Source organism: Sebastes umbrosus, chromosome 19 (genome assembly GCF_015220745.1).
Source record: "Sebastes umbrosus isolate fSebUmb1 chromosome 19, fSebUmb1.pri, whole genome shotgun sequence".
In the NCBI taxonomy this organism is placed as follows: domain Eukaryota; kingdom Metazoa; phylum Chordata; class Actinopteri; order Perciformes; family Sebastidae; genus Sebastes; species Sebastes umbrosus.
Genome location: NC_051287.1, coordinates 26808928 through 26825084, shown reverse-complemented (window position 1 = coordinate 26825084; position 16157 = coordinate 26808928). Strand labels below are relative to the sequence as shown.

The 16157-nt window shown below is 41.2% G+C and overlaps 1 protein-coding gene across 2 annotated transcripts in view; it reads right to left on the bottom strand.

The window, feature by feature from the left end:
* Positions 1-2064: 2064 nt before the first annotated feature.
* The window catches only part of ttll11 (tubulin tyrosine ligase-like family, member 11), a 35520-nt gene continuing 21427 nt past the window's right edge, over positions 2065-16157 (bottom strand). Inside the window, exons 8-10 of one of the 2 annotated variants that reach the window (XM_037752426.1) lie at positions 9145-9423; positions 5367-5473; positions 2065-3764 (exon numbers count right to left, since the gene is read on the bottom strand). In XM_037752426.1, the coding sequence (XP_037608354.1) occupies positions 3451-3764; positions 5367-5473; positions 9145-9423 (700 nt within the window). In that variant the 3' untranslated portion in view covers positions 2065-3450. The remainder of the gene's footprint in view (positions 3765-5366; positions 5474-9144; positions 9424-16157) is intronic. The other variant, XM_037752427.1, reaches the window with a different exon arrangement.

The following is a 16157-nucleotide window of genomic DNA, read 5'->3' as shown; positions in this document are numbered from 1 at the left end:
TGATCAAAGAGCTGATTGGCTCTTAGTTTTGACAGCAAACACCACGGGTTGTAGAAAGTCACAACTTTCTGTGTAGTTGTAATATTTAACTCTAGATTGTATTAGTCTCATGTTGTGCAATGAAGGTTTCATCTGTTAACAAACACATCTTGTGTGGTTGATAATAATAATTATTATAATATTGAAGGTTATCTATATATAACACTTAATAATAAAGGATAGAATCCAACACCAGACACACGCACATTTGTGGCCTACAGATTAGCTCTAACAGGAAGTCACTTTTTCTATGACTTCCTGTAAATTCCGTGAAGGCTGCTCGAGACGGCTGGAAACTGTCCGACTTGACAGCAGCTTTTAGTCTCCCAAACCCCCCCCCCCAAACTGGAAAGTTTCTGAAAGCTCTGAGTTTACGACGTGACGTGTTTGTTGACGTTGTCAGAAATGGCGGCGACCATGGAAGTTCATTTTTCGGTGCATAATAAGTTAATATATTGTACTTTTAGTCATATATTGTTTTCCTTCGTAATTTTATAATAGGTCTGAGGAAAATGTTGATATTCCCAACTGGATAATCTTTCTCCTCTGTCATGCCTTTGCATTTCCTGCATTATGTTAGCCACTCTTTAGCTTGCTAAATTGTAGCAGCTGTGTTCTCATGAGTTAACCACTTGAACGCCAACTAGGCCTATATCATGTACACGTCTTCCCATGGTGCAAACACGAGCTCACCAGTTTCATTTGAAGGCACCATATAACATGAAATGACCTGTGATTGGCCAAAGTCTCCCGTCACATGTTCTAAAGCCTGAAAACAAAACAGAGCCCTGAGGAGGAGCAGAAGTCTAGTTTTCTCCTGGAACACTTGAATTACAATATGCTGAAAGGTTATTATGGAATTTTTGCCCAGTTATGCCAAAAACATTCTGCCTACTGCAGCTTTAATTGAAACAGCGCTGACAGCTATTCACTGGATGATCCAGCAAAAAAGGAAACCTTCTAATTGGGGGGACCTGAGTGCCCAGTGGATGGACCCAATCAGACTGATTCGACCCCAGTCTTTGGTCTCATATGTGTGCAATAAAAGTCCAAGAGGTCTGTGCTTTATTAATAAAGCTGTAATACTTTTGTTCAGAGGCATTGCATTAAATGTAGATGTGCAATATGTTACAGCAAAATAATTCATAAATGCATTGTCAAAAAAGCCTACGAATATTTTTTTGCAGACACTTCATATAAATGGACCTTATTGGTGTCCACTGCGGGCTCATGGATTCACTTCATGGTTGATATTTATGGAACATTTCATATGAGTCGCATGGTGATGTGATTGGAGAATGACATTCATTAACACAGACTATTACTTTATTTACATTCTTACTTGGTATCAGATGGAAATGTTATACTATTGATTGTCTTTCTAGTGTACATTGCCATATTTCTCAGTTATTCGTCGCTCTTCTTAGCATAGGAATATAGTTTAGTTCAAAACTGTAAAAATGATTGAAGCGCAGACCAAAGACAGACCAAAGTCAAGGACAAGACGAGGTGTTTGACATGTGCAAACCAGTACAGCATTTCAGAAGCTAAACGGCAAAATCTGTATTTGTGACTGGTGACGGACGCCTCAGCTGCTGAACCACCGGGCAACAACAACCAAATCTATGAAAACCAAATACACGAGAGCTTCAGCATCAACCGGCGTCGCCAGCCTCCGCAACAGAAGGTTGAGGAAACATTGGCAGATGGTTGTGCTGTGAGACATATCTAAGGTCTTAGAACATGCAAAAAAAAAAGAGGCTCATCTATCTGCCTTGTTCAAGACAGAGATGTAAATAGAACAAACAGTCAACAGGGCTGCCATTATGACATATCATCCCCTAATGATGTGACAAATGGTGTCTTTTAATGAGCCCATGGGGGAAATCAGTCCGAGGGACAGTAATGGTGTACATACAGGTTGGACAGTATTTGCAGCAACATGCACATCCAGCACATATATGTGGTTAATAAGAACAATAAAAAAGATATCATTTGTTTAAAAAAGAAGAAAGAAAGCTAAAAGTATTTTAGGACTTTTATTTTTTGCAGAGCCATCAATACATTTCATTCATATGATTGATCACTGTTAATAACCTCATAAATCTACTTCATGTTAACAGATACATACTGCAGTAAATATGTTAGTCCTACAGTACATACAGCAGAAGTCTTTGTTTAGTTCACTGTCTGTGTTAAACTGCTGCCCACGTTGCAGTTAAGTGATTTGATTGGTTTGATTGTTCTTCTGTGTAACACATCACACTTCATTATTGGTCTGCATGTGAGAAATTAATTTAATAATCTTGGTGTAAACGAAGAAAACATAAATATTAACATTCAGCGAGTAACTTTAGTGTAAATAATTTAAATGTTTACGATCTACGACCTTTCTGGTTGGCAGTCATTTAGTGTGTCTCCACATCACACATTGGATGAGGTTTTGTTACAAACTTCATCTGAATCACATTTAACAAACATCAGACTAAATTGTGAAATTTTTGTGCCATGCAATTACTTCTGAAATAATGACTTGCCGATGGCAGTTGTGTGGCTACAAAGTTATCATCCTAACAACGTGTTGGCTGGAGGGCTGAGGGCTGCCTGACTGGGATAGCTGCTGAACTGAAAGTGTAGAAGTGGCGGCACGGCCTTTCCCTTTGAATACTTATTCACTTAACACATCACTAATGGGCTCACGGAGCTAGGATGCACAGCTGTGCCCCTGGCTGTAAATAGGCTTTCACCATCAAGCTAAACACAAATAAATACAGTACAGATCAGTACACACGCACTCAAACATACACAATATGCCCACACAAATGCTCAGTCACCCTCACATCCATGTGCAAATGTAATAGTTTAAAGAGTTGTGCAAATTCAAGAATATAATACACACACTAAGGACACTCCCGTACACCCATTTATTCATGTGTGATGTGTGTGACTGCATTGAAAGTGAATCCCTGAAAAGAAAGTTTGATTCAGTGTAGGCGTTGCCAGAGGAAGGTGAAGGGAAGCACATAGCTGCCCTGTAGAATCAGTGAGTATATTAAAAGCAGCCATATCTTCCTCCTGACTGGACGTATATGATCACACCAGGAGGGGAGGAAGAAATGCACCAACCTCCTTATATATCGTGTTCTATGTCGTCTCCAACCCCCCCCCCTGTGGACATCTTCCCCCTCTGAGGAAAAAGCAATCAGGCAGAGAACAGTTCTCCTGCAAGTCAGACAGCAGGGGTTAAGCAAGTCCTTCTCTCAGCTCCCATCATGCCCCTCTCTCTCAGCTCCCATCATCCCCCTCTTGCGGGAGCTGCAGAGCAGAGAAGAACATCTAATTCCCTGCTCCTGCGGAGAAGGCTAAAGGCAGTGTTTGGGAGTTGGATGTCTAGTTGGGAGCCGTCTCTCGTCAGTTGTCCACGTTGGCCCTGAGTGTGCGAGGCTTGAGTCTTTGATGCAGCCGGTAGTCCTGGCTGGACGCCCTTCGCAGGGGAGCCGGAGAGCAGAGCTGAGGGTTGGTGAGACCCAACGTCTGGGTCTTGATGGCTCGTGGCATCGCCCTGCTGCAGCTCACGGAGCGCCTCTCTTCCACGCCCGACTGGGACTCGAGCTGAGCCTCGCACAGCTCCAGCAGTGACACTACCTGCTCCCTCAGCGCCAGGGATTTGAACTTGCGACCTGCCAGGTAAAAAAAGGCTTCCACAAACGCTTGTAGTCCCATACCTGCAAAACAGAGAGTGGAACTATGCTCAGTAAAAGGAACACCTCCTTTTTGAGATTGTGTCTGCATGTCTTTGGGCTGTGGGAGGAAGCTGGAGGACACAGAGAAACGGCGGGTTTGAACCCAGAACCCCTCTTGCTGGGAGGCGACAGGGCTAACCGCGGCACGGTGGTGTGGTTTTACATTATGGTGACATTATTATTATCTAACATTACCACAGGCAGTATAGAATGCTGGGGGCACCAGGATGCTGAAGGGTTGAATGCATCTAGAGGAGAAACTGAGGATATTGGGGAACTAAACTAAAACTAAACTAAAACAATGTTTTTTGGTTAAAAAACGGAAAAAAACTAACGTAAATTCATCTCAGTTTTTTTTTTTATTTTTTTTTTTTAAGCTATAATATATTACTGCCGAAAAAGGAGACAGCATGAATTTCCATCAACTCTCATAAAATCGAAGTACAGAAACTGAACGTGCTCGACCTTCCAGGAGATGTCGCCATGCCGCAATCGCTTCACATCGGACACTAAAGTAGCGGGAAGATTAAACATTAAACTTTATGGCCATTCCTATACAGATCTCCAACCATGTATTTTGTATGTATATGTAGCTGCAGTATTCTGAGACATTATACATGGCCCGAACAAAAACAAACTACAATTGTAAAAATAAAAATAAATATATAAAAACTAAAAATGTAACCATTCTGAAAAACTGAAACTAAACTAAAATGATATTAAAGTCAAAACTAAAAAAAAATAAGGTGGGGGCAAGGTCGGAGCGACTGAAGGTCAAAGAACGAATAAGAAAACAATGAACTGCTTAGAAAACGATAGCAGGAGCTGATTTTCCACCCAAAGGCTTTAATATTTCCTACTGCAGCATCTGTTCTCCTCAACCTAGAAGAGGAAGACAAATGTGCAGAAAAAGGAATCCATTGAGAGAAAAAAAAGAAAGAACAAAGATGTCAAATCATAGCGTACTAACATGGGGAGGGTTGGGAGCTCATTTGATGTGAAATTATCAAATTTGTTACAGATCTCAAGACAAGTCCGTTGCAAGAGAGCATTTTCATTATTCCTTCATGTGTCCTTTTAAAACTTTGCTGCATATCCCCCCCAAAAACATCATGATTTGTAAACAAGTGTTCTGCCTCCTCTTGGTTCCTCACAAATCCTCCAAAGCACATACACAGAAATAACAGACCTTGACACTTCAGTCTCCCTGAATACGTATGAGCTCATTCTAAATTCAGCCCACAATCTCCTCTGTACAGACCCTTCCATCCTGGTCCATGTGATCTCCATCCATCCGCTTCGCCTCGCAAACATTCCTCGCAAGGTGCAATGTGTGAATAATTCATGTCGGAGAGTCTCTTCGCTGTCACATTGTGATCTCGGCTCATTTCAATTACGGTAGCGCAGTCAGTGTCAGAGGGAATCTGACAAAGAATGACAAGCAATTATCTCCAAGCACATTATTTGCTCCGAGTCTCAAGGATACCCAGCTCTCTGTCCTCTACATGCTGTTTCTTTGTGTGAGCTGTGTGTGTGTGTGTGTGTGTGTGTGTGTGTGTGTGTGTGTGTGTGTGTGTGTGTTACCTGCTTCTCTAGCATCGGGCATCGTTCCTGACCACCGACGTGTGATGTCTATGTAGAGGATGTCCACTGATGCCATGGAGAAGTTACTGTTGCTCAGCTTACAGGTCCTAAAAGCAATCAGTAAATCTTACATGTTTAAAGCTGCAGTCACTAACTTTGAGCAAAAATGATAAAAAAAAAGGTGATTTTTATACCGTCACTATATCTTGACAGTAGTGCATGAGACAGGTAATCTGTGAAAAAGAATCATGTTCCTCTGCCTCCCCCTCGTACTCCTGATGGCATTTGTAAGTTTCTACCGCACCCGAAACAAAAACAGTCAAACTAGGCAGCTGAAATGTCGATTATTCGCCTGTATCGCCTAAATCAGGGCTGTCAAATTGGTTTTAACGCCTCTTATTTCTTTAACGCAATAACGTACACTTGTGATTTAGGTTGTAGCAGCTTAGTTTTCAAGCTAGAGTGAAGATACTGATATCATGAAACTACAAAAAACCTGATGAATCCATCGGTACCAACCATACTGTCATATTAGCTTGTTAGGAAAGAGGTTTAATAACGCTCCAAACTAATTCAAAATTCTTCCAGGAAAAAATGTCATGTCCATTTTCAAAGGGGTCCCTTGACCTCTGACCTCCAGATATGTGAATGTAAATGGGTTCTATGGGTACCCACGAGTCTCCCCTTTACAGACATGCCCACTCTATGATAATCACATGCAGTTTGGGGCAAGTCATAGTCAAGTCAGCACACTGACACACTGACAGCTGTTGTTGCCTGTTGGGCTGCAGTTTACCATGTTATGATTGGAGCATATTGTTTTATGTTAAATGCAGTACCTGTGAGGGTTTCTGGATCAATATCTGTCATTGATTTGTGTTGTTAATTTATTTCCAGTAATAAATATATACATATAAATTTGCATAAAGCAGCATATTTGCCCACTCCCATGATGATAAGAGTATTAAATACTTGACAAATCTCCCTTTAAGGTACATTTTGAACACAAAAGAAATGTGTGAGTTCATTTGCGATTAATCACGATTAACTATTTGAATCGATGGACAGCTCTAAGCTAAATCAATGATATTTGGAAACAGAAGGAGACTAGCTCATATTTCCCAGCTCTACCTTTCTATTCAGGGCTTCAAGGAGCTACACTTGATTACAACATCTTTATCTGGTCACTGCATATCCACAATATGTGAAGTCTTGATCAACTTCAATTAACCCAAAATAAGGCTGCTAGACTTGTTCTTCGTGTTCATACCGTACTAGCATTATTGATGTGCACTGACTGTAACATACCAAATGGGGTATGTATAAGATAAGTTTGATCAACTAGGCTACATTCAGTTTGCAGACAAATCAGATTTTTTTGCGCATATTTGACTCAGATCTGTTTTTTCCATAATAGTGTGAACAGCACAAATCACATGGATTCTGATCTTTCCAACTCTCATTTGGGCCACTTTCACATGTGGTTCTAAATCAGAGGCAGGTTGGATTTTTTGCAATGCGACCGCAGTCTGAACAGTTATATCGGAATTCATGAGACTTTTATGTCCCTCTAGATCGACATTTGTCACAATTGTGCGCTGTGAAGCCATTCACATCACGATCCCACTCCTCCTGGCTCTGATTCTGCATCTAAAAAAAACCTCCATACAGATATAACAAGCATTGCTCCACAAAAAGGCTCTCTTTCTCCTCGTCCTCGTTATCATCTACTCATAATTCTTTGGCTTTCGCTGCACATTAACGTATAAATAAAACCGTTAACACTGACTTTAGTGGCCTCTGTTTACTTCCGTACGACAGCGAGCTACATATGACGTCTTTATTATTGTCTTTTGCGCATGCGGGTCAGTTCATAACCGCGACCAGCTCACACTGGAATCTGATATCGGCCACATTTAAAAATAATGTGAACGGCCAAACAAAAAAAATCTGATCTGAGCAATAAATCTGAATCTTGCAGTGTGAACACAGCCTTAGTTCTCTCTAGACCCAAGACTTACACACGTGGACAAAATTGTTGGTACCCTTCCGTTAAAGAGAGAAAAACCCACAATGGTCACTGAAATAACTTCAAACTGACAAAAGTAATAATAAATAAAAATTTACTGAAAATGAACTAATGAAAATCAGATATTGCTTTTGAATTATGGTTCAACAAAATCATTTTAAAAAACAAACTAATGAAACTGGCCTGGACAAAAATGATGGTACCCCTAGAAAAGATGTAAAATAATGTGACCATAGGGACATGTTAAACTAAGGTGTGTCCTGTAATTAGCATCACAGGTGTCTTCAAACTTGTAATCAGTCAGTCTGCCTATTTAAAGGGTGAAAAGTAGTCACTGTGCTGTTTGGTATCATGGTGTGTACCACACTGAACATGGACCACAGAAAGCTAAGGAGAGAGTTGTCTCAGGAGATGAGAAGGACAATTATAGACCTTCATGTTAAAGGTAAAGGCTATAAGACCATCTCCAAGCAGCTTGATGTTCCTGTGACTACAGCTGCACATATTATTCAGAAGTTTAAGGTCCATGGGACTGTAGCCAACCTCCATGGACGTGGCCACAAGAGGAAAATTGATGACATATTGAAGAGACGGATAATACGAATGGTAACCAAAGAGCCCAGAACAACTTCCAAAGAGATTAGAGGTGAACTCCAAGGTCAAGGTACATCAGTGTCAGATCGCACCATCCGTCACTGTTTGAGCCAAAGTGGACTTAATGGAAGACAACCGAGGAGGACACCAAATCATAAAAAAGTGAGACTGGAATTTGCCAAAATGCATATTGACAAGCCACAAAGCTTCTGGGAGAATGTCCTTTGGACAGATGAGACAAAACTGGAGCTTTTTGGCAAGTCACATCAGCTCTATGTTCACAGACGAAGAGATGAAGCATCCAAAGAAAAGAACACTGTACCTAATGTGAAACATGGAGGAGGCTCGGTTATGTTCTGGGGCTGCTTTGCTGCATCTGGCACAGGGTGTCTTGAATCCATGCAGGGTACAATGAAATCTCAAGACTATCAAGGCATTCTGGAGTGAAATGTGCTGCCCAGTGTCAGAAAGCTTGGTCTCAGTTGCAGGTCATGGGTCCTCAAACAGGATAATGACCCAAAACACATCTAAAAACACCCAAGAATGACTAAGAACAAAACATTGGACTATTCTGAAGTGGCCTTCTATGAGCCCTGATCTAAATCCTATTGAACATCTGTGGAAGGAGCTGAAACATGCAGTCTGGAGAAGGCACCCTTCAAACCTGAGACAGCTGGAGCAGTTTGCTCACGAGGAGTGGGCCAACATACCTGTCGACAGGTGCAGAAGTCTCATTGAGAGTTACAGAAATCGCTTGATTGCAGTGATTGCCTCAAAAGGTTGTACAACTAAATATTAAGTTAAGGGTACCATCATTTTTGTCCAGGTCAGTTTCATTAGTTTGTTTTTTAAAATGATTCTGTTGAACCACAATTCAAAAACAATGTCTGATTTTCATTAGTTCATTTTCAGTACATTTTTATTTATTATTACTTTTGTCAGTTTGAAGTTATTTCAGTGATCATTGTGGGTTTTTCTTTCTTTAACGGAATGGTACCAACAATTTTGTCCACGTGTGTAAATACAGGGCTTCTCTTGTTTTCATGAATCTGTTTTATCTGGACAATTTGTGTCTGTGCGGACCCCAGAAAGATTAGCAACTGCTATGGCAGAAGCAACTGGGGATCCCATCAAATAAATGAATACGATTTGTACCTGATGAAGGTTCGGAAGGCAGTGGGGCCCAGACGCATGTTGCCCTTGACCCCGAGGAAGCGTATGAACAGAGCTGCGATCCGCTCCACCAGCCGCAGGTAGTTGAACTGTTTGGTGTACTTGGGGTAGACCTGCTTCAGACACAGCGAGGGCAGAGCTCCTTCATCTGGGCTCCTCTCTTGTGTCTCCGCCTCCATGGGTATCTCCTCCCCGTGGTCAAGCCCACCGGCCCGCGGATGGAAACTATAGCCATGAAATGATAAGACAGGAAAAAAACCACTAACATCACTATAAATAAAGCATTGTATTTCAATGACAGACATTTTATAAATGTATTAATTAGCGAGTTGACTGAACATGGAGTTTTTTACTGCGTTTTGTGCTGTCCAGCAGCAGCACAGAGTGTCCTGCAGGGCTGGAGCACAGGAACATAAAGCCAACCCAGAGAGCTTTTGTCAGCTGAGTTACAGATCACCTGAGGTAGATAAATGCACCAAGATTTTCATTCAAGCCTGCACTTACAGCCTGGCACTGTAGATAACTCTTTTAACTCCCTCATCTCTCAGCCTCCGTACAGCCTTTTTACCGTCTGTGCTTACATCCACAACATGAAATGCATCAGTAGTGTGATGGATCTACATGGTACGGGTTTTGCATTTAGAATTTAGAGATCAGTTTTGAATTCTTGTGAAGTTAACGGTCCAGTGTGAAGCATTCAGAGGCATCTAGTGGTGAAGCTGCAGATTGCAACCAACAGAAACTTCTCCTGTAATCGCGTAAACACAAATGGTCCTCTCTCAGTGTTTGGTTTGTCTGCTCTTGGCTACTGTAGAAACATGGCGGTGCAACATGGCGGACTCAGTGAAGGGGACCACCTCACTATGTAGATATAAACATTGTATTCTAAGGTAACGAAAACAACGATTCTTAGTTTTAGGTGATTATACACTAATGAAAACATACTAATAAAACATACTAATATTAATATTATATCCCATTTCTGCCAGCAGATCCCCTTAAATCCTACACACCGGACCTTTAAGTGAGACAAAGCCCAGAAAGGAAAGACACTTTTAATGGGAGCAGCAGTGTGACTCATAAAACACTGCATACCCACGAGATGCCTCTTGAAAAGCTAGTTGATCTCTGCAGTGGTTCTTATTCTGTGCAAAACATTAGTTAATGAAAGCATGCACTTGGAAAAAGGCCAATATTGCCAATTCCATTGCAACTGCTGATGGGGGACAAATTGTGCTTTAAGAGGTTAATTATTGACATCATATATGATGCTTTGAATGCTGATGAGGCGAAATAAAATACTTATGTCAGTTACTTAAATCACTCTCCTGTGGCACAAAGATAGTCAAGGGATGAGAGTTCAATGCAAATAAGGAAGTACAACTTGGTTTCAGAATATTCAAAGAAAGGCTTTGCAGATGCACACCGAGCCCCGAGGAAAAGCACTGCACTGTGGGGATATTTTCTTTAAGTCATGTGATCCCCACTGGCCCAAAATGACTTTTTCCTCATTCACAATCAGCTCTAAAAAGATGAACACTCTGAAGTGACTTTTTCTGATATCAGAATTAGACCCAATAGAAATAAAGGTACCCTGCTTAGATTCAGTGTTTCTTTGTGTATATTGTCAAGGCCTAAAAAAAACATGAGTACATTTCCTTCCTCACTGAATATTTGCAAATTCAATAAAACTTGAAAACTCATTGTTTAAATCTATGTTTGCCAGCTTGCCATCATCATACTTCCTGCATTTTTCTGGCATATTGCTATATTTCTTGGCGCTTTACCGCCACCTGTCGATGAGAATAGTATGAAACCGTTGGTAGATACTAGGGCTGTCAATCAATTCAAATAGTTAATCGCGATTAATCGCACATTGTATGTAAATGTACCTGAAAGGGTTTTCTGTCAAGTATTTAATACTCTTATCAATATGGGAGTGGGTAAATATGCTGCTTTATGCAAATGTATGTATATATTTATTATTGGTAATCAATGACAACACAAAACAATGACAGATATTGATCCAGAAACCCTCACAGGTACTGCATTTAGCATAAACAATATGCTCCAATCATAACATGGCAAACTGCAGCCCAACAGACAACAGATTATCATAAAGTGAGCATGTTTGTAAAGGGGAGACTCGTTGGTACCCAGAGAACCCATTCACATATCTGGAGGTCAGAGGTCAAGGGACCCCTTTGAAAATGGCTATGACAGTTTTTCCTCGCCAAAATTTAGTGCAAGTTTGGAGCGTTAATTAACCTCCTTTCTGACAAGCTAGTATGACATGGTTGGTACCGATGAGTTCCTTAGGTTTTTTAGTTTCATATGATGCCAGTATCTTCACTCTCACTTTAAAACACTCATTAAATCAAATTACATATATCTACAATAACTATATGATGAGTGTCAGGTGTGATTGGTTACCATCCCACTACTTTCCACCTCACAGTTCATTTATTTGATCTCCGCTCTACCTGCCTGCCTCTCGCCGCCAGCCATCCCTTTGTGCTTCTTGCCCGAGGGATTTGCCGCTTCTCATAGAAAATGAAGAGGAGTCATGAATGTGTGAGTGTGTACACACTGTGCTTGACTGACATCTCCCTCCCTATCGTGCACCTGTTACTGTAGGGCAGAACCAATTACCCCTTTATCATTGTTATTAGTTCATGGAGTGCTGTGACCTCAAATAATTCCCACCACAGCAACCTGAGCCGAGGTGGCATCAGCGAGAATAAGTGAAAACACCTGAGTGGGTGCGCAAGGCCGTTAAAGACAACTCTTCTGGTCAACACATAACACACAAGCAACAAAAGAGAAGCTCAAAAGGTACATTCACGTCGAGGGGATTCAGTACTGCTGACTTTTATGAGGCAGTTTCTTTCTCCATGAATTAGTAAGCAGTGTGAATGGCACTGAGAGAGCACTGCTGAATGTTTAATAGAATCAATCATCCCTCAGCAGCCAGAAGGACACCACCCACATGTATTTAGACAGGACAGGCTCAGCTAAAAACGGACACGTCTTCAACAGAAGCTGACAGCCAGACAGACAGTGAGGGGAATGTCGACAAACATTCCCAGCAGACGGAGAGAAGAAAATGATGATGAAGCGAGAGGGTAAAAGGTGAAGAATGGCAGGTTATTAAAAAGACATACAGAGGCCTGGTGCCAAATGTTAGCCGAGTGTACCCGAGGAGGGCTAGGCCTAATTTAGCTGTCATTACCCGGTGTAAATGCTATTTCTGTCCTCCTGGTGAATAAATCTTCAAAGCTTTTACACACTGTCAAAAGTCTTACAGAGGTGCCAGATGTGTCAATGAAAAGAAATCAAAAGTGTCTGCACACTTATCTCCATTTCAGAAATCTGAATTATTGCCTGAGTTTTTCTCAGAGCATGAGTCATACCAAAACACACACCCAACAAATTAGTTTCCCACATGTAGAAATACACACTTTGTGAGTTTAAATGATTTACAAGTATCTCCAAGAAATATTTATATTTCCAAGAAACGTATGAGCACATCTCTGGTAAACAGCAGATTTAAAGTGGTGCTATTCTGTGACTCTTTGTGGAGAAACTCAGCTTCACAGATCTGTCGATTAAATCTGCAGCTCTCCCCGGCATTACAGAGCTCAAGTTTCAGCTCATACTGCAACTTAGCTGTTTTAGTTCACTCACACCACTCTCATAGTGCTACTTTAAAAGCTCTACAGACCCACCGTGCACTACCTGCTCAGCACCAAACGGCACACAGTTAACAACTAGCTGGTGAACATAGTGCAGCATTTAGTAAACATGGAGAGATATTTTTAGAGACAAAAAACAGAGCTAAAAGATAGTGGATATTGAAATTACATTCACCAGCTGGCCAGAAACACAACTCCAAATGATTGGTCCATAACTGCTGGATGTGTAAGTAAGTAACTATTACAAGTTCGGCATATCAACTTGCAATGTACTGCTGTGGACTTGGCCGGCAGCAAAACATATTTTAGCGCACTAAAAGAAAGACCCACCTAAGAAAAAATCAATATCAGTTTAAGTGTACACTATATTTAGAATATTTTCACTGCTTCACCTTACCGTGAGACAGCTTCTTACAACGAGGAACTGAAGCCGTTATCTAAGCTCTCTTCAATGCCAACAGACTCCTTTGACAAAAAAAGTTATTTTACCTGGCAGAAAACGAGAGCTGCTGGTCTACCACTACCTCGGTCGGTTAGTTAGTTTGTGTTCTTGTGTGACTTTGGTGTTTTAAAGGGTTAGCTCGGATTCGCCAAAGTCACACAATAACACAAACTAACTAACCGATCAAGGCAGCGGTAGACCAGCAACTCCTGTGTTCTGCAAGGTAAAATTACTGTTTTTGTCAATGGAGTCTGGTGGCTTTAAGGAGAGCATAGATGGATATAATATCCCCGTCAGAAAGGTCTGTCTGACAGCAAGGTTAAGTGGTGAAAATATTCTAAATATAGTGTACACACAAATACATATTGTTTTGTTTTTTTAGGTGGGCCTTTCTTTTAGGTGGCTAGAATAAGTTCTGCTGCTGTACATAGCAGTATATTGCTTTGCTCCTGTGTTGGTACTCCTGTCTGTTTCTCCTAACTACGGGCGTGCCGACCGTCATCTACTGTAGGTAATACACTGACTATGGATAAGTACCTCATACAACCCCACTGAGAAATACCCGAACAATCCGTTCGAGACGTTGATATGTCAATGTGTGTTCACAAACTGTTTTCGCTGCACCCAGGTAGCCAAACAAATCGGTTTATCTGTCAGGTTTAAAATGGAAGATGTGAGCATTTAATTCACAAACTAAAAAGATTGCATTTTGGATACATAGTTCAACCTTAGTTACCTTAATCCACTTCAACATGTATCATTTGTGTCTATGCAGATGAGGTTTTAGTAATCGTGTCCCTTGCAACCTATTTTAAGAAATGGGTGCCTACATATATCAGCTTTTTGTTCTCACCCACACTCACCTCTCATAATGGCCCTTAAATCACCCACAGAGACATCATACACAGGATTAATGAGCTGGGTGTGAGACGAACATGTCTGAGAGTCACTGATACCATCACACCCTCCTCCTCATAATTCCCCATTTACCTCTATCCCCTTTTCTCCATAACACCACTCTTCTCCCCTTTATTCTACCATTTTGTATTTACTTATCTCTCTTATATAAGCTTAGAATCTATCTCCTTTAAATAGCAACGCTTTTTTCTACTTAGCTGCACCTTTGTATTGTGTGCCTGGTCAGTTCTCACCTCTCCTTCACTTCATCTTGACAAGTCAAACTCATACGGGGGTGGCTTCAGTTTAAACTCTGCATTCTGAATGACTGAATCCCATCCATCCCACTGCAGAACAGCTGTCAGGGACCACAACACAAGTATATTTACTTACGGGTGCACCATCTGTGCAGTAAACAAATTACTTAACCTCCCGTAACGATGTCGGGAACATTTTGTTTGTGCTCCAAAAGACTGCTTGGTAATGATTCTGAAAGTTTGCAGAAGAAAAAGGAATCCGTTTTTCCCCATTAAAATACAACTGAACTGAACCTAAATCTGTGCATATGAATGGCAGCTTAAATCATGTCTTCTTTTTATAAAAGACTTAATCCATTTAAAGGGACTGTTTGTAAGAATCAGAAATGCTTGTTAACAGTGACATCTGTGGCTGTTAAGTCAACGAAAGTCAGCGTCGGGCTCGCGCTTGCTCGCTCTAAATAGACATGAACGAGCATCGCTCAACACAGTGAGGCGACGCACGTCAGCTAAAACCACAATATCACTCTATATTTCAGCTGCTTGGCAGTAATGTTAGCTGACCAGACGAAGGTCTCTCCATGAATCAATGCTGATCCTAGTGTTGGCTTTTCCTGCTTCAGCCTCCCGACTGCGGTCGGAGGAAACAGGGGAGACACCGGCACCCGGTTGGAGACGATAACGTTTCTCTCTGCGGAGCCCCGTCACTTCACAAGACACGGGAAACCTCTGTTGGTCTGGAGGAGCTGCAGCAGTTATTTCTGCACAAACGTCCACTGTACATTCACTAGATATTCTCAGAGCTACAAAGTCTTCTGCAGTGAGGAGTGTGCGCGCATGCACGTGAGGTGGAGCGAGCTGAGTGAAGGCAGGCAGGAAGGCAGAGGAGCAGAGTACAGCAGAGACTCCGGTCCTGGAGACCAAAGCTACAGTCTCCCCCGCGTCCTCCGACTGCGGCCAACACTGTTTAACAGACGGGCTTCACTAGATAGAACTTTGCGGTTTTAGTGCTTCCGTGTAGTTTGTGTTGGAGTCTTGTCTGAACAGCGTAGCCACACGTAAGCGTGCAGACGCGCTGAGCGCACATGAGACACCGACCCGGGTGATTTATACATGTAAGAAGTTACAAACAGTCCCTTAATGGCATCCCTGAGATGTATTTTATTCTGTGATAATCAAAAGACTGTTTGATTCTAATGTAAAATGGTTACCCAATTTCTGTCTCCCTTGCATATTTGCCTCAAATCAGTCAGCGGAGTTTGTTTTTCAGAAAAGCTTTGTTCACTTGTAGCTTTGTTCACTTTTCACATTCTTAGGTGGATCTTGGATGCTGGAGTTTCTCTTATTTTTAGCTAGTGCCAGTGGTAAAAAGAAAACAAAGAGTATATTTACTCAAGCACTATACTGAAGTACATTTTTTTGGTACTTGTACTTTACTTGAATATTTGCATTTTATGATACTTTATGTTGCTACTCCACTGCATTTCAGAGAGAGATTTTTTTACTCAACTACTTTAATTTGACAGCTGTTACCAGTTGCTTTTCAAATTAAGGTTGCATATAAAGAATAAAATGCATGCATCTCATACCTCACATCTCGTCATATAAATTATTAATAAATCAGATACATTTCTTGCAGAACGATTCATTTTGTGTTGATTCTTAAAATTAGGGCTGAAAAATTTTGAAAAAAATACATAATTG